Source organism: Zingiber officinale, chromosome 4B (assembly GCF_018446385.1).
Source record: "Zingiber officinale cultivar Zhangliang chromosome 4B, Zo_v1.1, whole genome shotgun sequence".
Taxonomy (NCBI): Eukaryota; Viridiplantae; Streptophyta; class Magnoliopsida; order Zingiberales; family Zingiberaceae; genus Zingiber; species Zingiber officinale.
Window position 1 is genome coordinate 84256368 of NC_055993.1, and position 25393 is coordinate 84281760.

At 38.2% G+C, this 25393-nt stretch overlaps 1 protein-coding gene across 1 annotated transcript; it reads right to left on the minus strand.

The window, feature by feature from the left end:
- Positions 1-2405: 2405 nt before the first annotated feature.
- On the minus strand, positions 2406-2992 carry LOC121978354 (uncharacterized protein At2g39795, mitochondrial-like). Its single transcript, XM_042530709.1, has 4 exons — positions 2948-2992; positions 2724-2816; positions 2647-2684; positions 2406-2565 (listed from the first exon to the last, which is right to left on the minus strand). Exons 1-4 carry the CDS (start codon positions 2990-2992, stop codon positions 2406-2408), a joined length of 336 nt encoding a protein of 111 aa, XP_042386643.1.
- Between the last annotated feature and the right edge of the window lie 22401 nt (positions 2993-25393).

A 25393-nucleotide genomic window follows, 5' to 3' on the forward strand; every position in this document is an offset into this window, starting at 1 on the left:
CGTGACTTCCCTTCATGGCAGAAATAAGCTTTGGAAGCATCTGGAGTAGCAGTCCAATAAATACATTAAGGAGAAGTATGAAATTTGCAAACATGAACGTGTATCACATATGGCCAATCCCACTAAAGAAATTATAATCCAGTGAAAGTAGAATCAATTCTTGCGAGTTGCAACTAACATGGTCCTATTTTCTATAAATAGGAGCAAATCATTTTTGTAGACATGAATCTGCTACATTTATGCAGAGAATGCAAATATGTCTTTTTTGGAGTAAAACTAATTAAGGAAATTCAATCCGTATGAAAAATTATAACGAGCTTATTTTCATACTAAAATTTTATAGCAAGTGCATGTATAAACCTTATACAGTAAGTGCGTGTACCTTTGAGGATGATACTATTCCATGTAGTCTTGATTATCAGTTGTCACACTATTTTGCAATGTTAGTGCTTGACAACACTAGTAATAAGGATCAACATGCGCATAAGAATTTCTGCTTCAAATAAAAGTGCAATTCATAAGGGAGCATAGACCAACATGTTCCATATAAGTCTATTTTAATTGTTATGTTCAACTAATGCATTTAATTAATTATGAAAAAAATAGATAAAGAAATATAGAATGTTCAGTGAATATTACTTGTAATTGTCAAATCCTGGACAACATTTGATGTTGCTTGGAACATTGGTGGCATGCTAGGAAACTTTGTCAATAGAACCTGCAAAATATAAACATATATTAGAAGATAAAAATATCTAAAATAAGGTCATTATCCCCTCAACTTGTTAGGTTTTTTATTCTACTATGAAGCATTACAATACAAACATGTCTGAACTTTAAACAATGTAAACTAACCCTCATTTAAGTAATTGTATTTGATAAAAAAGAGAAAGGATAATAAATCATGCAATTAAATTTGAATATAAAGAACAAACTTTACATTAAGCTAACAGAATTTTTATATTAATTCTAGCAATCTCTTGTCTAAATGAAATATTAATACATTGCATGTGATAGTAAGGATACATCAAGGCAACTATACATAGGCTAAGAAATGAAGATTGACAAAATTACTTACAACTACGATAGAAGGGCTAGAATCTTCCCCAGGATGAGAATGTGTTACGTCAGCACCAAATATTATAGTTGGTCGGTCGCTAACAAGAGGAATGTGCCTTGACAATGCATCGACAAGAACTATGTCCCTTCCTCCAACCTATGAATCAAGCCTTAGTGACACAAAGCAGAACAAGAAAAATAGATCCACCTTCCACGTACTCACCTTTCCATTGATCTAGAGGCCAACATTGGCAAGGTACTATTTACTCATCCTGAAAACATGCTTTGTCAAGGAACATTGTGAAACTAAACCAAGGCCAGTCTCACATATCTTCTTTTGATCACTTGTAATAACTATGGCATATAATAATAAAGCGAACAAGGAAAGGAAAAAAATTAAAGCTAAAAGGTTCAACCAATTGATATTTGTCAACAAGCAAAAATATCAAGTTGTGTCGAACAAGATTAAGTGCAAGAAAGACATCATACCATAAAGAGAACCATCATTATCATGCAATATTACAATGAGCAAATCAAGCTCCTTTCCCTGAGGTTGGAGTATAGTCATTGCATCATAAACAATCATGAGTTCGGGATGAGAAATTGGTTGTTTTTAGAGTTGCACAACAGAGAAAGTAACATGGAGACAATCTGAGACTTAAAAACCTATTTAGAAGGTTAGAGGAAATGACCAATCTGTACTTTCACTCTTAGTCAAAATTAGACAGCTATAAGAAAAATCTCCATTGAATAAATATCAAAGTTTAATCCTCACAAGCATCCAATTGAACTACAGCATGGTTGAAAAATTTTATAATTGGCATGGAAAGAGAATATGCATCTATAGCTTGTGACCACCATGCCAAGAGAATGAAATATTTTTACAGAAGTCAACAAAGCACCAGTATCGATACCAAATTATGGTCACAATTATAACATATCTCAAACTATCTGAATCTAAAGCAGGAAATATGGGTTAATGAGTTCCATGATTACATACATACATACAAGGAGATCCCATATGAAGAGGAATTTAGCTAAGAAAAAGTTACCTCCTACACTATGCATTCCCCCACCAGTAACAATGGAGAATATTCTAGCTGCACAGATGTATCTCCACTAAGCAAACATGAACTCGACGTTAACCTGTAGATTTCATTTTCAGATTAAATACTCTTGAAATATTATTAGACTATAAGATTGTGCTGCAGAATATGATTTCTTAGTAACTGGTAAAAACCATAGGGTGTTAGTTATTTCTAAGGCAATAATAAACTTAATAAAGAATCATGAGTTCGGGATAAGACTATATTAAATGAAAATCTATTGAAATTTTTTGAAACATTCTACTTTTGGATAAACTGCTTCAAATTCTTCAACCACAGCAAATACTCACGACTATCTTTATTTATCATGTACTCATGCAGGAAATTGGTTGTCAAAGGGGAAATTCCTCTTATCTCTAGATACTTGTGAAAGGATTTCTGCAGATTCTCATCCAGATCACTGCACAAAAAAAAAAATGTTGTATTGTTGTTCCTTAGCATAATCATACAAAATAACAAAATGAAGGAAAAGAATACAAACCTGAAATCAGGTCCTTCATAGGCAAGCCATGATAGTTTCTCTTCATAAGCTAGGCATGGAAACTATGACCTCGACACTCTCTCTCCATGATAGTTTCTCTTCAGAGTAACAGTGTTCATTCCCTTCTCATCTTGGATCTCAAAAGGAAAGCCACCTGGTATCTCCTCCACCTGCTAAACCCATGTGTATATCAAGAACAACATGAATTAATTGGCTAGAAAAGTATTTTTGTTTTCTAGCAAAAACAAAAATTATTTGATAAACGATAACGATCACCAAAGAATCATTACTAAACTCATACCAAAGAATCATTGATAACGATCATTGTAGCAAGAAAAAAATCCATTCGGTATTGTTGGGACCGAATATGTAGCTAGAGGGGGGGGTGAATAGTTCATCGTATGCTAGGTGCTCGTCGTTGCTTGTTTCTTCAAAGATGTGCAGCGGAAATACAAGAAACAACTACAACAATGCTAACAAATGGATTTTACTTGGTATCCACCTCACAAGAGGTGACTAGTCCAAGGATCCACGCACACACACACACCTCCACTAATAAACACTCCTTTTCGATAACTACCGAAGGCGGAGAAGCCCTACAAGACTCTCAATACAGAAAGAAAGGAAAGGGAACAAAATTATAAGCAAAGCTTACAATGAATATAAGAAACCCTAACCCTAGCTTTCTTCTTCTTGCTTTTGATCCTCCTCTTGACTTGGAAGAGCCTCCAAGAACCTTCAAGAACTGGCGATCTGGAGCTTAGAGAGAGCTGTGGAGTTGCTGTCGAGGATCTGAGATGAATCAGTGAAGCACTCGGAAGATCTGCTGAAGGAATCGAACGTCTGCAGCTAAATACGACGCCAACGGTTGGATCCCGATCGATTGGATTGCTCCCAATCGATCAGGGAGGCTTTGGATCGATCGGCTGATCGATCCAGAGCGCCTCTGTGCTCTGGGAATTTGCCTGGATCGATCGGTTGATCGATCCAGGGCTTATCGCGATAAATCACAGCTTCCCAATCGATCCACTGATCGATTGGGACCTCTAGATCGATCAGTTGATCGATCCAGCAGACTTCTGTGCGCTCGCGATTGCCTCCCAATCGATCCATTGATCGATTGGGATGAAGGCTTCTCGCTGGGACTCCCCAATTGATCGGCCGATCGATTGGGCTCCATCCAATCGATCGGCTGATCGATCCAGCTACTGGTTTTTGCCCAAAACCAAGTCCAAAGTCTCCTAAACCAACATCCAGTCAACCATGACTTGTTGGTACATAAAACCTAGCATCCGGTCACCCTTGACCAGCTAGGACTCTCTCACCAAGTATCTGGTCAATCCCTTTGACCCACTTGGACTTTTCTCCTCTTGCCAAGTATCCGGTCAATCCCTTTGACCTACTTTGACTTTTCTTACTCGTGCCAAGTATCCGGTTAATCCCTTTAACCTACTTGGACTTTCACCAGATGTCTGGTCAACCTTGACCCATCTGGATTTCCCCTGTGCCTGGTTTCACTCACCAGGACTTCCCTTCTGTCTAGCTTCACTCACTAGGACTTCTCTTCTGCCTGGCTTCACTCACCAGGTCTTTCACCTAGCTTCACTCACTAGGATTTCCCTTCTGCCTAGCTTCACTCACTAGGACTTCTCTTCTGCCTGACTTCACTCACCAGGTCTTTCACCTAGCTTCACTCACTAGGATTTCTCTTCTGCCTGGCTTCACTCACCAGGACTTTCACCTAACTTCACTCACTAGGATTTCCTCACTGCCTAGCTTCACTCACTAGGTCTTTCACCTGGCTTCACTCACCAGGATTTTCCTTCTGCCTGGCTTCACTCACCAGGACTTTCAAACTGCCTAGCTTCACTCACTAGGTCTTTCACTTGGCTTCACTCACCAGGATTTTCCTTCTGCCTAACATCCCAGTTAGGACTTCCCAGTCAAGTATCTGGTCAACCTTGACCTACTTGACTCTCCATCACAATCTCCACACATGAACAATTGCACCTGCAATCTCCATGCGTTGTCTACATGTATTGTCAAACATGTATTGTCAACATGTATTGTCAAACCATCAAAACATAAACATTAAGACTCGAGCTTGACCAAATTCAAGCTCAGTCAAACTAGGTCAACCTTGACCTGGGGAATATTGCACCAACAGTCTCCCAACAGGTATCAGCCAAGTTCTATGAAGTGGCTGCATGCCCATAAATTATTCGATTTAACCGGAAAATATCTCATGAGAAAAGTGATCGGACAATAATGAAGGAGGAATCGATATACCAGAAAGGAGTTTCCTTCTCTATGGGAGACGTCGGGCTAGAGATGATTGTAGGATGCGGCAGTCTTCCAAGGTCATCGAGGTCGTCATTGGTACGATCCGTGGCTGCAGATCAGAGGTACGCGATAAGGTTTAGGATGCCTCGACAGAGATCGCCGAGCATTGAAAACCTCTAAGCCTTCTTCTATCCTTCCATTCTACTCAATCCCATAGCCGCGAGCTCACCATCACCATAGAAAACGAGAGAGCAAGTGAGAGGTTTTAGGGATCGAGAAGGTAAAGGGGTGGAATGCGGCGGCAAAAAATTTCAGAGAGAGGGAAAGACAAAACGCAGCAGCAAAAAATTGCAAAGGGGAAAAAACGACGAAAGAAAAAAAAAACAATGGTATTCAACAACACTTAATAGACAACGATTTTCAAAAACCGTTGTCGTAATCCCAAAAATAGCGCACATAGACAACAGTTTTCAAAAACTACTGTCGTAGCCTTTAAAAACCATTGTCGTTTGAGTGTTGTTGAATGAGGATTTTCTTGTAGTGCCAGTGGACTATAAATAGAGTCCTAATCTTCAAAGTTTAATATACACAACTATACTTAAACTATTTTCTTTGTTCCTGCACTTTCAACGATTGTAAGAGGCTACTCCGCCTACTTTGAAGGAGATGTAAGTACCCCATGATAGTTTTGATATGATCAATCAAGTCAAGTTAAGTCCTATTATGGTTTAACTCTTGTGTCTAAGTGTGCAAGGACTTAGGAGCATAGGAAGTAGAGCAAAAAATGCAGCTAATGAGAAGAATGGCATGAGAGAGAGTCGACAAGCTTGGTGCATCCGATGAACGAGGTGCTGCGGAAGAGTATACGTGCGGACAAGAAGGAGGCGCGCAACATTTCCTAGGGATAAGAAGCCGGAGTAGAAGACTGCTCGAGAAGGTTGGAAAATTAGTTCGGGTGAGCCCTATTCCGGATGGTCGCAATCACTCAAGCAAGTGGAACCAAAGCGGAAGACTCGAACCACAAGCAGAAAGGTTAGTATCACATGGAATTATCGATTCCCTTGACATGTCAGAATTTGATGTCTACATTAAGTGTGTTAAGGGGAAGACCACTAGCAAAAGCAATAAGGTGGCAAATCGTTATAGTAATGTTTTGGAGCTAATACAGACGAATATTTGTAGACCATTCTCTAAAGAATCTTAGAATGGATAAAAATATTTTATTAGCTTCATAGATGATTATTCTTGATTCGGTTATATGTACCCTATTCATGAGAAGTCACAATCTTTAGACATGTTCAAAATTTCCAAAGTTAAAGTTGAAAAACAACTAAGAAAATTAAAGTCGTCTGATCCGATCGTAGAGGTAAATATTGTTAGGGTCAATTTGTAGCTAGAGGGGGGTGAATAGCTCATTGCGCTTCGTGGGCTTGCTTTGTGATGATTTGTAGTGGAATAAAACTCGAAGCAATCTCTCCAATGCTAACACGAAGGATTTATTTGGTATCCACCTCAAGATGAGGTGACTAATCCAAGAATCCATAGGCGACACACTCTCCACTAAGAAAAATATTCCTTCTTGGTAACTACTAAAGGTAGAGAAGCCTTGTACAAACTCACACAAGCATGCAACTCGAAACAAAAGTAAATACAAGATAATAAAAATGAAAAACCTTCTTGCTTGAACCGTTGTAGATTGTAGATGCCTCTGGACCCTTTAGAAAGTAAAACAACACTTCTCTTCCAAGCTCTTAGTTCGGCGGTGGGTAGTAGTGAGGGATCGTGTCAGCGCTGCAGAGAAGAAAGCTCGCCACGACTTTATAGTCGATGCTTCTAAGGCTCCCAATTAATTGGGTTTGCTCCGAATCGATTGCCACGTAAGATCCTAGCGATCTCAGCCATCCAAAACCTGCATCCTGTGTAATAGACATTTCCCAATCGATTGGGAAGGCTTGAATTGATCGGCTGATCAATTCAGAGCACCTCTATGCTCTACTGAAAATGGCCTGAATCGATCAGCTGATCGATTCAACCTTTATCGCGTCTCACGCAATTTCTATCCCCCAATCGATCAGATGATAGATTAACGGTGCCCAATCGATCGACTGATTGATTGGGGACCATTCTGTTTGCGCGATAAGCACCCCCAATTGATCGAACGATCGATTGGGCTGCTATTTATAGTAGCATTCTCCCAATCAATCGGCTGATCGATTGGGCTTCGGTTCAATTGATCGGATGATCGATTGAACCGCCCTTGACTTGCTTAACTCAAGCTCAAGGGTTCCTAAATCCAACATCCGATCAACCATGATTGGTTGGAACTCATCATGCCTAACATCCGGTCAGCCTTGACCTGCTGGGACTTTCTCACCAAGTGTTCGGCCAATCCTTTGACCCACTTGGACTTTTCTCCTCGTGCCAAGTATTCGGTCAACCTTGACCTACTTAGGCTTACGGTCTCATGCCAAGCGTCCAGTCCTCCATGACCCACTTGGACTTTGTTCCACCAGATGTCCAGTCACCCTTGACCCATCTGAATTTCCTTGTGTCAAGTATCCAGTCAACCCTTTGACCTACTTAGACCTCCCTACACCAGGTGCCCGGTCAAGCTTGATCCACCTGGATTTTCATGTGCTTGGCTTCACTCACCAGGTATTTCCATCTGCCTAGTTTCACTCACTAGGGTTTTCTATCTGCCTAGCTTCACTCACCAGGACTTTCCATCTGCTTAGCTTCACTCACCAAGACTTTCCATCTGCCTGGCTTCACTCACTAGGACTTTCAATCTGCCTGGCTTCACTCAACAGGCCTTTCACCTACCTTCACTCACTAGGATTTTTTCACTGCCCGTCTTCACTCACCGGGACTTTCACCTTCCTAGCTTCATTCACTAGGTCTTTCACCTGACTTTACTCATCAGGATTTACCAACTGTCTAGCTTCACTCACTAGGTCTTTCACTTTGCTTCACTCGTCAGGATTTTCCCACTGCCTGGTTTCACTCACCGGGACTTTTTAAATGTCTGGCTTCACTCATCAAGACTTTCCTTTGCCTAATCTCCAGTTAGGACTTTTCTAGTCAAGTATCCAGTCAACCCATTGACCTACTTGACTCTTCTTCGCATCTAACTGGTTAGTCCTTGACTAAAGAGAAATTGTATCAACAATCTCCTCAATCGAATGATTGTATCTGTAATCTCCATATATTGTCAAATATCGAAACCCAAACATCAAGACTCAAGCTTGAGACAACTCAAGCTTAGTGAACCTGGTCAACCTTGACCTAGGGGATATTGCACCAACAAATATTACGGTTGATATGATAGATAAGGTGAATGATGTCCATGATCTTTTACAAATTATCTTACTGAGTGTGAGATTGTGCCTCAATATACCATGTCTGGTACTCTCATTCAGAATGGTATAGTTGAATGACATAATTGTATCCTAAAAGATAAGGTAAGAAATATGATGACTTTTACTTCTTTACCTGAATCTTTGCTGGGTGAAGCATTCAATATTGCAGTTTACCTACTTAATAGAGTACTTAGTGTAATGTATTCAATATATATATATATATATATATATATATATATATATATAATATTAGGAGAGAAAGACTAAAATGATTAAAATTTGATCTAATGGAACTTATAAATGAAAATATTGATGAAATAATTTATAATAAATAAAGAAATAAATGTAGAAGAGTATATACGAATTTTAGGGATTTATTGAGATTTTTTATGAATTTTTATTAAGTTGTTTTAGATTTTATGGGATAAATGGTAAGAGAAAAGTCTATTTATAAATACTGAGTTGATAAAAATATACACGACATCCATATTAGCTACTCTATCCAAAAATTTTACCCTAAATTTTAGATAGGGTAGCTAAAAAATCTTTGCATCAGCTACCCTATATATTCCCTAAATTTAGATTTGATGAATAGCGATTCTCTAAATTTAGGGAATGAAACCTCTACCCTAAAAGTAAAATAATATTTCTTTTCTATCTCTCTCCTTTTACTCATTCTTTTCAATCTCTCTCTTTCCACTCATTCCATAAATATAATAATAAAAAATAGAAGAAAGAGAAGAAAATAATTAAAAAGTGAAAATAATAAAAATTTTAGGGTAGTTGATGTAGTGTATAATGAAAAGTGATTGTCTAAATTTAATAAAGTGAGTTATTTACCATAAATTTTAGATATAGTGATAGAGAAACTGATGTGGATGCTCTAGTTTTAATTATTTAATCCTAATTTTAATTCACTGTCACCCTCTATTTGTGACATGAATAGTAGTTGCCACCCGTTCTCTCCCGTACGTAATGCGACCAGCTGCGCCCTCTACGCGCTCGATCGATGGAACCGACCACCGTGTGATGCACCTCTGTTGACGCGAACAAGACAACACTGGCACCACTTTCATTTTTCCCCCACTATAATGCGATGCGATGCGTCATCGCTCCCATGTCGGCACATCGCTGCTCCTCTTGTTCCTTTTCTTTTTGTTCCGGGCACTCATCGTCGTCGCCTTACACAAATGAAGCTCCGATTACACCCTACCCATGGGTGTAGCTATGTTTGCACTAGGTGATTGCGTGCAATAAGACACTGCCCGCAACAGGTGTTAACCATAACTACGGGTCCTGTTAGGATGTATACTAAAAGTCTAGCTTTTGGTATAAACATTTATCTAGAAATAAGAATCACATTGGTCAAATGTCTACATTTATGATAAATGTAGTTGTTCAATTAATTTATATTATAGATAACATGGTGTGTGGTGTCACACACAGAGGATCATGTTATCAGTACCTTATAAATTATAAACAGTAGCTCACGACCAAGATGGAAAGGAACAAACCATTGGAAGGTCATAGTGTAATTAGGTATTAGTTTATCTTAACTATATAATTACACTAGTACACTTAGAGTGTATTGAGTAGGACCATTAGAGGTCGTTTCTTTTATACTGACTTTATAAAGAAACAAAGACCTCAGTTATTATGGAAGTGTGTGCTCTTAATCCTAATATAATAACAAACATATATATTTGATATTTATTTATTTAATTTATCAATGGGTGAGATTTAGTTCGATAAATCAATAAGCCCGATAAGTTGGGAAATGATATCACTTATAGTGTGTGTTGTTGAAGGAAACTGTGTCCTACTAATCTAGGTTGAGAATGTTCCTAAGAGGAGCTCATAAGGATTGTCATGTTAAACCCTGCAGGTGGACTTAGTCCGACATGACGATAAGGTTGAGTGGTACTACTCTTGGACTAAGATATTAATTAAGTGAGTTGTCAGTAACTCATTTAATTAGTGGACATTCGACATCTTAAACACAGGGAGACTAACACACTCATAATAAGAAGGAGCCCAAAATATAATTTGGGATTGGTGCGGTAGTTCAATAATAATTCTTTAGTGGAATGAATTATTATTGATGAAATTAAGTTGTGTGTTCGGGGCGAACACAGGAAGCTTAATTTCATCGGGAGACCAAAACTTTCCTCCTCTCGGTCCCTATCGTAGCCTCTTGTATATAGAGATTTATACCCACCACATACCCACCTTCTTACCCATCCAATGGGGCCAGCCAAGCTAGCTTGGAACCCAAGCTAGGGCCGGCCAAGACCAAATGGATGAGCCAAGTTGGTGGCCGGCCAAAGCTTGGGTCCCAAGCTTAGGTGGCCGGCCACTAAAATATTAAAAAGGATTTTTATTAAAATTATTTCTTATGTGGATATCATTGTTTTAAAAGAGAGTTTAAAAATTAAAAATTTCCTTTTATAGCTTTCTACAAAAGATTAAGAGAGGAGATTAATCTCTTTCCATATTTGTAGATTAAAAGGATGGTTTTAATTTTTGTCAAAAACTTTCCTTATCTACATGTTTAAAAGAGAGTTTAAAATTTGAAATCTTTCCTTATTTGTTGATTAAAAGGTGGATTTTAAATTTTAAGAAAACTTTCCTTTATAACCATGTTCATGATTTAAAAGAGAGTTTAAAAATTAAATATTCTCTTTTATAAGTTTCTACAAGAGATTAAGAAAAGATTTGATATCTTTCCTTATTTGTAGATTAAAAGAAATTTTAATTTTTAGAGATAACTTTCTTTTTATCCACATGTTTAAAAGAAAAATTTTAATTTATAAAATTTCCTTTTTATTAACCAATCATGAAGGGATTAAAATTATTGGAGAAATTTTTATAAATTTCTGAAAACAAATTAGGAAGTTTTAATTCTTGTTTCAATTAAAACTCTTTTTGTTTTGGGGAAAGAGGTGGCCCGCCATTGATATTATGAAAAGAAAATTATTTTTAATTAAATAATTTTTCCTTTTTCATGGCAAAGGAATTAAGGAAGTTTTTATTAAAATTTTCTTATTTGCCAAGACCAAGGATTATAAAAGAGGGGGTAGAGGTGCATTCATGGTGAACGACTCTATTCTATTTTCTCTCTCTTTTCTTCTTTGGTGTGGCCGGCCCTTCTCCTTTTCTCTCTTCCTCTTGTGTGGCTGAAATCCTTTATCTCTTGGAGCTTGGAGGAGGTGGCCGGATCTAGCTTGAGGAAGAAGGAGAGAAAGCTTGCATCCCTTGGAGCTTGGTTGGTGAAAAAAGTTCTTCATCCTTTAGAAGATATGCTTGGCCGAAACTTGAAGGAAGGTAGAAGAAGGTGCCTCGGTGGTTCTCATCTCGGAAGATCATTGTCCACACAATGTCCGAGGTTAGAAGAGGAATACGGTAGAAGATCAAGAGGTCATTAAAAGTTCACAAAGAAAGGTATAACTAATAACTATTTTCCGCATCATACTAGTTTTATTTCTTTGTAAAAATACCAAATACAAGAGGTATGTGATTCTAGGTTTCGAATTAGTTTTCGATGTTATGTTCTTTTGTTTTCTTTTCGAACTTGTGCTTCGATTGTTCTTTTTGGTTAACCTAGAGTTATTTAAGGAAATTAAATATTAGTTTTTCTTAAAAAGTTTTGTCTAGGCGGTGGTGGTTGCTCCCATATCCAAGAAGGTCATGTGCCACGCCATGCAGTCCTGGAAGCCAATTTTGGAAATTAATATTTAATGGAATTAATAACCTAGGTGATTTGGATCAAACGTGTTAAGTTCCGTAGGAGATCCAAGTCTAAACCTAAAAGAACAAATAAGTTAAACTTAGGATCAAACATGTAAAGTTCCGCAGGCGATCCAAGTTTAATTTAAAAGAACACATGGTAGCTAGGAAAAGGTTTAGACCTTTGTACAAAATTTTTGTACAGTGGAACCGTTAGGCTTTCCGAGTAGCAACCAACAATTGGTATAAGAGCTAGGGTTTTGCCTCTGTGTATTTGGTATTGGTTTAATTATGCACATGTCATACATAATTTAGGCAGGTTAATAGTAGGATGTGCTAACTTTGTGGATGCAAGATCCAACTATTATGGCTTTTAGTTATTATGTGTGTGATTGGACCCTTGGACATGTCAAGGGCATTTATCTGTGTGTGCATGATTGTATTCAAATACAGCAGGAGCTGTATTTAGTTTTATTAGGATTTTATTTTTTGATCTAGTTACATGTACATTCCTTTTATGGAATATAGGATCGATGGATGTAAATTTTATTTTATGTTCGATCTAGTTTACATGTACATTCCTTCGAGAAATATAGGATCGAAAAATGTAAAATTCTATTTATGTCGCGGATCGAATCTTGCAAGGCGTGGAACCTTTTGAGGACCAGAGGCGCAGCGGAACAAGGAGCAAGATGGATGCGACAACTAGACCCGGTGGCGGTGGCCAAAGATGGCAGCAGCTAGGGTTGGCGACACACGGAGGACAACAATAGATAAAAGCCATTATAGTTGAAAATTAGTTTTTCTATTTATTGCTTTTTATGATGTGTTGTGTGTGCTTGTTAGTATGCATGCTAAGTAGGCTAGCATAGTCAAAATTGCTCACTTTAAATAACTAAGTGGGAGAGGGATTTATTTTAAATTCCACGGTCTTCATTACTGGTTTATAAGTGATGCAACAAGCTTGCGCGTTGGCTCTGAGTGCCTTCCTCCATATCGGATGAGCTTGTTTACGGATCACTAGCTTAAACTTCCATTTTGGATGACTATAGGAAGCTAATTAAGAGCGTGTGATCTTCCCCATCGGAAGGGGCACAATCTTATTAATGGACTTAGTGTCAAGTAATGGTATACACTTAGGCACGTCTAATAGTATCCTCCCCATCGGAGTCACTGCTATTATTTGTGTGACCGAAGAAAAACAACTATTAATTTGTTAAATAAATAGGTTGACAAGATAATAAAATTAAAAACTCCTCTTACAAATGTTTGATTTTGTATACATCCACACTATCGTGGCATACAAAATTCACGATATTTGAGGTAAATTTTATTTTGTCATAAAGATTTATTGACAAGATAATTAATGGGTAAAACTCTCCTCTTACAAATGTTCAATTTTGTATACGTCCACACTATCGTGGCATGCAAAATTCCCGGTGTTTGAGGTGTTGGTGAATTTAAATAATATTGTTTGAGGAATCAATGTTATTTTAAATTAAAAAGTTTTGACCAAATATTTGATCAAAGACAGATCAACTATTAATTTTATTCGTCATAAAGTAAAGTTGACGAGATAATAAAATTAATGGATAAAATTTCTTTTTTGATTTTGTATACGTCCACACTATCGTGACATACAAAATTCATGGGGATTTTAAAGAATTGATCTTGACCAAATATTTTTTGTGATTCTTAGGATTTAAAATGTTAGTCAATTCCCTAGTTGTTATACTATAGAAAAGACTTAGTAGTCCCAATTGTAATGATTGTAAATAGGACTTGGATATTAAGGTAGACTGTCTTCTTAGAACTAAGAACAATATAGGTGTATTTAATTCATTAGTTGAAATATGTTTAGTGGTGTTATCTACCATAACCTGGAGTGTAGATACAGATGTCATTAATCATGTCCGCTATTCATTGCAGGGTTCCAGGAAACCCGACAACTAAATGAAAATAAAAACACCGTCCACATGGGCACTGCTGTAAAAGTGGCAGCTGTTGCAGTGGGAGATGTTTATCCTTTGATAAGAATAAAACATGGATTTTTGAGTAATTGTCTTTACGTACTAAGTTTAGAAAGAACTAGTTTTCAGTTTCTAAACTATTCAAAGAACTTGATATTCTGCCTCTTTTAATAAAGTTGTTATCAAGAAAAAGAGGGAAGTTATCTATTCTGGTACGTTGGTTGACAATTTATAAATCTAAAAACTCACACGATGCAACAAATGGAAATTAGTAACACATCTTCTAACTTTAAGAGAAAGCAACCTTCGGAAATTAACCAATTATATCTTTGGCATCTAAGGCTAGGTTATATTAACTTGAGTAGGATTCATTGGTAGCTGATGAACTTTTGGGTTCATTGGTAGTGGAAATCTTTCTAACCTGCGAGTCTTAATTGGAAGGAAAAATAACCGAGAAGCTTTTAAGTATAAGGGGTATGGAGCCAAAGATACATTGGAATTGGTTCATTCTGATTTGTGCGATCCTATGACTATCCAGACAAGAGGTAGTATCGAATATTTCGTCTATTTTATGGACAACTATTCAAGATACAAATACATTTACTTAATGTGCCGCAAGACTAAGTGCTTTGATTAGTTCAAAGAGTACAAGGATGATGCGGAGAAACGTTAAAGTAAAAGTATCAAGTCACTATGGTAAGATCGTAGTGACAAATACCTCTTGGGATAATTTAGGAGTCGCTTATCAAAAGTAGGGATTCAATCCCAACTAACTGCACCTGGTACACCCCAACAGAATGGTGTAGTAGAAAGAAGGTATAAGACTCTTATGGAAATAATTAGATTCATGATGAGTTATTCAGAAAATTACCAAGTTCGTTTTAAAGGATTTACTCTGAAAAAGAAAGTGAACATAGTACCTTCCAAAGTCAGAACTCTCTACTCATATAGAATTGCTGAATAGGTGTAAGCCTATTTTGAAGCATATTCAGATTCGGGTAGTCCAGCACATATGCTGAAGAGAGACAATGATAAGTTGGATAGGAATTCACTTGTTTATGGGTTATCCTAGAGAAGCGAAAGTAGGTTTATAGTCTTAAAAATCAGAAGGTCATTGTTAGCATCAATGACGGTTTTTTAGAAGAGGACTATATAATGAACTACAAGTCCATAAGTAAATTTGTTCTTAATAAAAGACACATCTAATCTAGTACCAACTGTACAAGATAAAATATCACAAGAAACTGCAACACGTATCACAATTGATACACAATTATAGACAGTACCTAATCGTAGTGGGAGGGTTGTCAAACAACCTAAAAGATTCATGTTTTGGGAGAGTCTTTTGGACTTGATCCCAAATGAACATGAGCCTGATCCCGGACATATGATGAAGCACTCCAAGATAAAGATGCAACATCTTGGCAAAGAGCAATGAATACAGAATTAGAATATATGTATTCTAATAAAATCTGGAAGCTTGTAGAACCACCAGATGGTGTAAAAGCCATTCGGTGAAAATAAGTCTACAATAGGAAAAGATGGATAGACAGGAAGGTGGAAACTTTCAAAGCAAGGCTTGATGAAAAAGGAAACTTTTTCACTGGTAGTCATGCTTAAGTCTATCTGAATTCTTTTATCTATTTGGCAAGTGGATGTCAAGACAGCATTCCTTAATCGAAGTCTTGAAGAAAGCATTCATATAAAGCAACCAGAAGGGTTCATTGCAAAGGGCAAAGAGCATCTTGTGTGTAAGCTCAATCAGTCTATGGACTGAGGCAAAGCTTCAAGGTCTTGGAACATCAGGTTTATCAAAGTAATCCAGACCTATGAATTTATTTGGTAACCGGATAAGTCTTGTGTATACAAAAAGTGTGATGGAAACGTGGTGGTATTTCTTGTAGTATACGTAGATAATATTTTTGGTAGTTGGAAACAATATCAAAGTATTGTCAGAAGTAAGGGTATGATTGTCCAAATAATTCGATATGAAGGACTTGGGAGAATGTATATATTCTTAGGATCAAAGTAATAAGGGATCACAAGAAAAGAATATTTTACTTATCCTAAGCTTCATATATCGAAAAAATCCTTGCTCGTTTTAAGTATGCAGAACTCCAAGAAAGGTTTCTTAGCTTTTGGGCTTGGAGTAGCTTTATCTAAAGAGATGTCTCCGAAGACATCAAAGGAGATAGAGGAAATGAAGGCAGTTCTTTATGCTTCGGCTGTTGAAAGCCTAATGTATGCTATGCACGAGATCAGAAATCTGTTTTGGCAAGGTTAGCAGATATCAAAGTAACCCTGGACAAGGACATTGGACTGCAGTAAAGCATATATTGAAGTACCTTAGAGGCACTAGAGATTATATGCTAGCTTACAAGGCAGTTAATTTGGTTCCTGTGGGTTGCACGGATTTTGACTTCCAATCGGATAGGGACAATAGTAAGTCAACCTTGGGGTTTTGTGTTTACTTTAGGAGGTAAAGTCATAACTATGGAAGAGTGATAAGCATAGGTGTTTTTCTGGACTCCACCATAGAAGCTGAGTATATGGCAAGCCTCTGAGGTATCATAAAAGCTGAATGACTCAATAACCTCAAGATAGATTTAGATATGATTTCTGGTTTGTCCAAAGATTATTACAATTTATTGTAATAATAGTGGTGCAGTAGCAAACTCGAAGAAACCATGAGTCTATAAGGTAAGTAAACACAATAGAGCGCAAATACCACCCAATACGAGAAATCGTATAAACGAGGAGAAGTTGTTGTTGCCTAGATTGCATCAGATGATAACCTATAGATCTTTTCACTAAGGCCCTTAAGGCAAGAGCTTTTGATGGACATGTTAAAGGGTTGGGATTCAGATGTATGGCAGCAGATATGACAGCTTAGTCTTTTAGTATAAGTGGGAGATTGTTAGGATGTATACTAAAAGCCTAGCTTTTGGTATAAACATTTATCTAGAAATAAGAATCACATTGGTCAAATGTCTACATTTATGATAAATGTAGTTGTTCAATTAATTTATATTGTAGATAACATGGTGTGTGGTGTCACACACAGAGGATCATGTTATCAGTATCTTATAAATTATAAACAGTAGCTCACGACCAAGATGGAAAGGAACAAACCATTGGAAGGTCGTAGTGTAATTAGGTATTAGTTTATCTTAACTATATAATTATACTAGTACACTTAGAGTGTATTGAGTAGGACCATTAGAGGTCGTTTCTTTTATACTGACTTTATAAAAGAACAAAGACCTCAGTTATTATGGAAGTGTGTGCTCTTAATCCTAATATAATAACAAGCACATATATTTGATATTTATTTCTTTAATTTATCAATGGGTGAGATTTAGTTCGATAAATCAATAAGTCCGATAAGTTGGGAAATGATTGTTGGAACCCCAAGGTTGTTTTGGTGTGATCAACAAGTTAAGTTAGGTCCTGCGTTGTATTTAACCTTGTGTCTTAGTGTGCAGGAGCTTAGGAGCACAGGTACTCGAGCGGAAGACGCAGCTAGCGAGAAGGACGGCACGCGGTGCGTCCGAGGGACGAGGCGCTACGGAAGAGTACACCGGCAGACGAGAAGGAAGTGCGCGCGATGGTTCCGAGGTACGAAAGCCGGAGCGGAAGATTGCTCGAGGAGCAAGAGACGCAGCTAGCGCGAAGGTCGGCACGGGGTGCGATCGAGGGACGAAGTCTGCGGATGAGTACGCTGGTGGACAAGAAGGGACACGCGGCAATTCCGAGGGACGAGAAGCCGGAGGGAAGCATGCTCGAGAAGACCGGAAGATGGGTTCGGGTGAGCCCTATTCCGGATATCAGAGATCACCCAATCAAGCGGATCCGGAGCAGAAGACCCGGACCGAGTCGGGGACTTAACGGAGAAGTGGTCCCGGATAAAAAGTCAACCGCAGTTGACTTTTTGCTCCGGGGCGCCCGGAATGCTTCCGGGCGCCCAGACCCTGATTTTGACCAAGATCGCGATTTACGCGATCTGAACGTTGGGGAATAAAACTTTATCCCCCCAGGGTGCCCGGAGCCCTTCCAGGCGCCCCGACCAAGGCTATAAATATAGCCTTGGTCCAGAAGCTTTTCATCAGTTAAAAAATTGTAACAACACTTGTGTGCTTCCACTGCTTTGATTAGCTTCATTCTTTTTGTGCCTACACTGCTGTAAACGAGGCTTCTCCGCCTGAAGGAGTTCTTAGTGCAACGATCTTCCTTGGATTAACAACCTCCCCGGTTGTAACCAAGTCAAATCCGGTGCCTCGTTTTTATGCTTTATTTTCTGCTTAATTTATTTTTCAAGTGTTAGCTTAATTGTCCAAGAAAGGGTTGTGTTTTATTCAGGGCTATTCAACCCCCCTTCTAGCCGGCCCAACGGTCCAACAAGTGGTATCAGAGCCGAGATGCTTCAGGAGGACTAACCGCCGAACGAAGCAACGAGATGGCCGGATCTAACATCCACCCGCCAAAATTCGAGGGGGACTTTGCAAGCTGGAAGAAGCACATGGAGGTATTTTTCGGTACCGATTTTGATTTATTATTAATAATGGAACTCAGTTTTGAAGCTCCTGAGGGCAAAACAAAAAGTCAATGGACAAAGAAAGAGCAGGCCGAGTACGTGGCAAACAAGAAAGCAGAATTCCATCTGCTAACCGTACTTCCTCCACAAGAAGTCAACCGTGTCAGCACCTACAATTCGGCAAAGGAGCTTTGGGAGAAGTTCCTTGAATTACACGAAGGAACATTCGAAGCCAAGCTTGCGAGACGGGACTTACTTCGCAACCAGCTCACCAACCTCCGTCTTGAAGAAGGTGAAACAATTGCACATCTACACTCGAGGATACAGGAGCTCATCACCGGACTTTCGAATCTCGGAGAAGAGGTAAGTAACCGAGATTCGCTCAGGTACGCTTTAAATTCCTTCCCTAGAAATTCAAAATGGGCATCATTAGTAGATGCCTTTTACATTTCGAAGGACTTAGAAAAAATTTCATTAGAAGAATTTTTTTCAACATTTGAAGTGCATGAGTCAAGATGTGCAGGAATGAGAGAGCCAAAGAACAACGTCACCCTCAAAGCTTCGAGAGACGAACCTGAATCGGAATCTTCTCTCGACGACGAGGAAATGGTAATGATGGTAAGACGATTTAAGAAGTTATATAATTCTAGAAAAACTAACCATCCACAGGGTAGAAAGAAAAGAACGATCCGCTGCTACCATTGCGACGAAGAAGGGCATGTCAAGGACAACTGCCCCAAGCTGAAGAACAAAGACAAGGAAAAGGGTAAGAAGCCTATCCAAAAACGAAAGGTCCTGAAGACGACGTGGGACGATACGTCGTCCGAATCGGAAGTCGAAGAATTCTCCGGACTCGCACTGATGGCGAGTCATCAAGACGACGACTGCGATTCAAGCTCTTCCGAAATGAGCATCGAGAGCATCGATGAAGGGGGAGACACGTCGGAAGAAAGCAGCAGTTCAGGGGGAGAAACGGACAACGAGATCGACAAGGTAAGTCAGGTACGATCTCTTCCTCCCGATAAAATGTTTAAGTTTGTTAAACTTTTAACAAAAGATTGCTGCAAATTAGAAAGTGAAAATAAAAATTTAAAAGTAATTCAAGCTAAGTCTTGTCCCTTAGAAGAATTAGATAAATTAAAACTAGCAAATGAAAAATTGAAACTTGAAAATGATGATTTGAAAATTCAAGTAGACAACTTGAAAAACCATGCATGTTCATCTAAAACCAATGTTAGAAGATTTAATAATTTAAATTGGTACTTTAAATATCACCCTGGACAAATTAGGAACATTTCAAAAAAATATGTTCCTAAAAACTTTTTAGTTAATCCAGTAAGTTGGAACCTATATTGGGTTCCTAAATCATGCTTAAATTAATTTTAAAATTAAAATTTGCGCTTTAAATGAGAAAATTAAACAAAGAATTTCTTTATGAGGCTTTGTCTAAGGAAGTGGTTGTTGTTCCAATAACCAAGAAGGCCTAGTGCCTAGCCACGACCTGGAAGCCAAAATATTGAAATAAATGTTTAATTAACTTACTAATGAAGCATTAATACAAGAATTAATTAGTGCTTGAAAAAGGTTATTCAAAATATTTTATTTCAATTAGAAATTTACTTGCTTAGAATCTCTTTATTCTCAAAAATCATTTTTTTTAAGAATCTTTTTAAACAAGAAATCTCAGCTTAAATTACTTAGAAAAACTTTCTAAATTTCTTAAAAAATTAGAAATTTATTGAAATATTATTTAAGTCTTTTACCCTTAGATTGTTTTTTATGGAACCCCATTTTTATTGTGATCAAAGGGGGAGAAGGGAAAGTATAAGTCTAGGGGGAGGTAGAAAAAAATTGTAAATTAAAATTTGAAATTTTAATTTTTTCTATCATGTTGCATATTATTGCAATTAATTTCATATCTATTGTTGACCCTAGCTTAACTTGGGTTGATCACACCAAAAAGGGAGAGATTGTTGGAACCCCAAGGTTGTTTTGGTGTGATCAACAAGTTAAGTTAGGTCCTGCGTTGTATTTAACCTTGTGTCTAAGTGTGCAGGATCTTAGGAGTACAGGTACTCGAGCGGAAGACGCAGCTAGCGAGAAGGACGGCACGGGAGAGAGCCGACGGAAGTACACCGACGAGCGAGAAGGAAGTGCGCGATGGTTCCGAGGGACGAAGCGGAAGATTGCTCGGGGAGCAAGAGCCCGAGAAGGTCGGCACGGGTGCGATCGAGGGACGAAGTCTGCGATGAGTACGCTGGTGGACGAGAAGGGACACGGCAATTCGAGGGACGAGAAGCGGGAGGAAGCATGCCCGAGAAGGCCGAAGATGGGTTGGGTGAGCCCTATTCGGATGTCGAGATCACCCAATCAAGCGGATCCGGAGCAGAAGACCCGAACCGAGTCGGGGACTTAACGGAGAAGTGGTCCCGGACAAAAAGTCAACCGCAGTTGACTTTTTGCTCCGGGGCGCCCGGAACCAATCCGGGCGCCCGGACCCTGATTTTGACCAAGATCGCGATTTACGCGATCTGAACGTTGGGGGATAAAACTTTATCCCCCCAGGGCGCCCGGAGCCCTTCCAGGCGCCCCGACCAAGGCTATAAATATAGCCTTGGTCCAGAAGCTTTTCATCAGTTAAAAAATTGTAACAACACTTGTGTGCTTCCACTGCTTTGATTAGCTTCATTCTTTTTGTGCCTACACTGCTGTAAACGAGGCTTCTCCACCTGAAGGAGTTCTTAGTGCAACGATCTTCCTTGGATTAACAACCTCCCTGGTTGTAACCAAGTCAAATCCGGTGCCTCGTTTTTATACTTTATTTTATGCTTAATCTATTTTTCAAGTGTTAGCTTAATTGTCCGAGAAAGGGTTGTGTTTTATTCAGGGCTATTCAACCCCCCCTTCTAGCCGGCCCAACGGTCCAACAATGATATCACTTATAGTGTGTGTTGTTGAAGGAAACTGTGTCCTAGTAATCTAGGTTGAGAATGTTCCTAAGAGGAGCTCATAAGGATTGTCATGTTAAACTCTGCAGGTGGACTTAGTCCGACATGACGATAAGGTTGAGTGGTACTACTCTTGGACTAAGATATTAATTAAGTGAGTTATCAGTAACTCATTTAATTAGTGGACATTCGACATCTTAAACACAAGGAGACTAACACACTCATAATAAGAAGGAGCCCAAAATGTAATTTGGGATTGGTGTGGTAGTTCAATAATAGTTCTTTAGTGGAATGAATTATTATTGATGAAATTAAGTTGTGTGTTCGGGGCGAACACGGGAAGCTTAATTTCATCGGGAGACCAAAACCAATTCCTCCTCTCGGTCCCTATCGTAGCCTCTTGTATATAGAGATTTATACCCACCACATACCCACCTTCTTAGCCATCCAATGGGGCCGGCCAAGCTAGCTTGGAACCCAAGCTAGGGCCGGCCAAGACCAAATGGATGAGCCAAGTTGGTGGCCGGCCAAAGCTTGGGTCCCAAGCTTAGGTGGCCGACCACTAAAATATTAAAAAAGATTTTTATTAAAATTATTTCTTATGTGGATATCATTGTTTTAAAAGAGAGTTTAAAAATAAAAAAATTCCTTTTATAGCTTTCTACAAAAGATTAAGATAAGAGATTAATCTCTTTCCTTATTTGTAGATTAAAAGGATGATTTTAATTTTTGTCAAAAACTTTCCTTATCTACATGTTTAAAAGAGAGTTTAAAATTTGAAATCTTTCCTTATTTGTTGATTAAAAGGTGAATTTTAAATTTTAAGAAAACTTTCCTTTTTAACCATGTTCATGATTTAAAAGAGAGTTTAAAAATTAAATATTCTCTTTTATAAATTTCTACAAGAGATTAAGAAAAGATTTGATATCTTTCCCTATTTGTAGATTAAAAGAGATTTTAATTTTTAGAGATAACTTTCTTTTTATCCACATGTTTAAAAGAAAGATTTTAATTTATAAAATTTCCTTTTTATTAACCAATCATGAAGGGATTAAAATTATTGGAGAAATTTTTATAAATTTCCGGAAATAAATTAGGAAGTTTTAATTCTTGTTTTAATTAAAACTCTCCTTGTTTTGGGGAAAGAGGTGGCCGACCATTGATATTATGAAAAGAAAATTATTTTTAATTAAATAATTTTTCCTTTTTCATGGCAAAGGAATTAAGGAAGTTTTTATTAAAATTTCCTTATTTGCCAAGACCAAGGATTATAAAAGAGGGGGTAGAGGTGCATTCATGGTGAACGACTCTATTCTATTTTCTCTCTCTTTTCTTCTTTGGTGTGGCCGGCCCTTCTCCTTTTCTCTCTTCCTCTTGTGTGGCCGAAATCCTTTATCTCTTGGAGCTTGGAGGAGGTGGCCGGATCTAGCTTGAGGAAGAAGGAGAGAAAGCTTGCATCCCTTGGAGCTTGGTTGGTGAAAAAAGTTCTTCATCCTTTAGAAGATATGCTTGGCCGAAACTTGAAGGAAGGTAGAAGAAGGTGCCTCGGTGGTTCTCATCTCGGAAGATCATTGCCCACACAATGTCCGAGATTAGAAGAGGAATACGGTAGAAGATCAAGAGGTCATTAAAAGTTCACAAAGAAAGGTATAACTAGTAATTATTTTCCGCATCATACTAGTTTTATTTCTTTGTAAAAATACCAAATACAAGAGGCATGTGATTCTAGGTTTCGAATTAGTTTTCGATGTTATGTTCTTTTGTTTTCTTTTCGAACTTATGCTTCGATTGTTCTTTTTGGTTAACCTAAAGTTATTTAAGGAAATTAAATATTAGCTTTCCTTAAAAGGCTTTGTCTAGGCGGTGGTGGTTGCTCTCATATCCAAGAAGGCCATGGCCCTCGCCATGCAGTCTTGGAAGCTAATTTTGAAAATTAATATTTAATGGAATTAATAACCTAGGTGATTTGGATCAAACGTATTAAGTTCCACAGGAGATCCAAGTCTAAACATAAAAGAACAAATAAGTTAAACTTAGGATCAAACGTGTAAAGTTCCGCAGGCGATCCAAGTTTAATTTAAAAGAACACATGGTAACTAGGAAAAGATTCAGACCTTTGTACAAAATTTTTGTACAGTGGAACCGTTAGGCTTTCCGAGTAGCAACCAACAGGTCCGAGGCACCCTAGATCACTAGCAACTCACGCGACATGCCTCTTTGACGGTGTTGCTACAACTAAACTATTCTTGTTCCCCATCGTCGGCTATCGTCCTGTTCAAATGATAGGAATAGAAATCCTCCCCTCAGGAATACGCTGCTCGAGTTTTCGCTGACCCCGACCACTGTTGCTGGTCGGTCGGTCCTCAACCCGACCTTGAGCAACCGTCGCCACATGGAGTTCCTAGACAACCAATAGCCTTCCTTTGTTCTTCGACGAGTCATCGACGCTGCCAAAGAAGAATAAAAAGAATGATAATGGTTTAATTAATCGATAGTTGAGAAATATTATTTGATTAACTTAGGTACAAGTAGATTAATTAATCGATAGTTGATTAATGAATTAGTGTGATTAACCAATTAATTAAAATTTTACTGATTTAATTAATTAGATAGTTAACTAATTAGTCCATGGTTAATTTAAAATTTAACTCATTAATGAATTAGGTTGTTAGTTGTTTAATTAGTTAATTATGTTAATTGATTTAATGTATTATTACATTAAGTGTGGATGATGCTTGAGTAATTAGAAGTTACTTGATCTCCCATTTAGTGAATAAGTTAATTTCATTTAATAGTGGATTAAATTAATTAACTTAGTAGTAATGAAATTATTAATCAAATTTACAATTGATTTGTATAGCAATTAAGAGTTATCTGACCAATTAATTATTAATCAGTGGAGCTACGGAATGGATGGGTAGATTGATTAGTACTCATATTATAGATGCTTAGATTTTCTTTGTATCCTATATATGTCGGATTGCAGCTCAAGGCAAATCCTTTGACTTGAACATAGGATGATCTACAGTTGAGGTGGGTTGTTCATACTTTGACCTCTTTAGTTTCTTGGATCTTAGTGCATGATTATTTATTATTGCTTAGCGATTAGACAGCAGTTATTGTTTACCTTGATACGGATTATGATGAACGGGTTCAAGAGATAACATGGATATTAAAGTCAAGGTGAGACGACAGTTAAGGTTATGACAGGGTAATGTTTGTTACCTGGTTCTATTGATCACCCCGTATCAAAATCCTGAAAGCATGCCTAAGCGTCTCCTGAGCAGGATGCCCGGGTAAAGGCCAAGTGAATATAAGACTGCCTGTATGCGTTCGACCGGGCAAAGCCCGGGCGAGCTTAAGGGTACTCAGCCTTATAAAACTCTTAGCATACGATCGACTGGGTGAAGGTCAAGCGAACATAAGGCTACCTGTGTAAGTTTGATCGGGCAAAGCCCGAGCGAGCTTAAGGGTACTCAGCCTTATAAAACTTTTAGCATACGATCGGTTGGGTGAAGGTCGAGCGAACATAAGGCTACTTGTGTACGTTCAATAGGGCAAAGCCCAGGCGAGCTTAAGGGTACTCAGTTTTATAAAACTCTTAGCATACGATTGGTCGGGTGAAGATCGAGCAAACATAAGGCTGCCTGTGTATGTTTGATCAGGCAAAGCCCGGCCGAGCTTAAGGATATTCAACCTTATAAAACTCTTAGCATCTGATCGGTCGGGTGAAGGCCGAGAGAACATAAGGTTGCCTATGTACATTCGATCGGGCAAAGCCCAAGCGAGTTTAAGAGTACTCAGCCTTATAAAACTCTTAACATACGATCGATAGGGTGAAGGCTGAGAAAACATAAGGCTTCTTGTGTGCGCTCAACCGAGCAAACCCTGAGCGAGCTTAAAGGTACTTAGCCTTATAAAACTCTC

Bases quoted from the DNA above. Each gene is read 5' to 3' on its own strand.
- LOC121978354 (XM_042530709.1), bottom strand. From the start codon at position 2,992: ATGGATTTTTTTCTTGCTACAATGATCGTTATCAATGATTCTTTG. The intron at 2,817-2,947 runs GTATGAGTTTAG...TGGGTTTAGCAG, and splicing joins TCGTTATCAATGATTCTTTG to GTGGAGGAGATACCAGGTGG. The intron at 2,566-2,646 runs GTTTGTATTCTT...TTTTTTGTGCAG, and splicing joins TATGAAGGACCTGATTTCAG to TGATCTGGATGAGAATCTGC.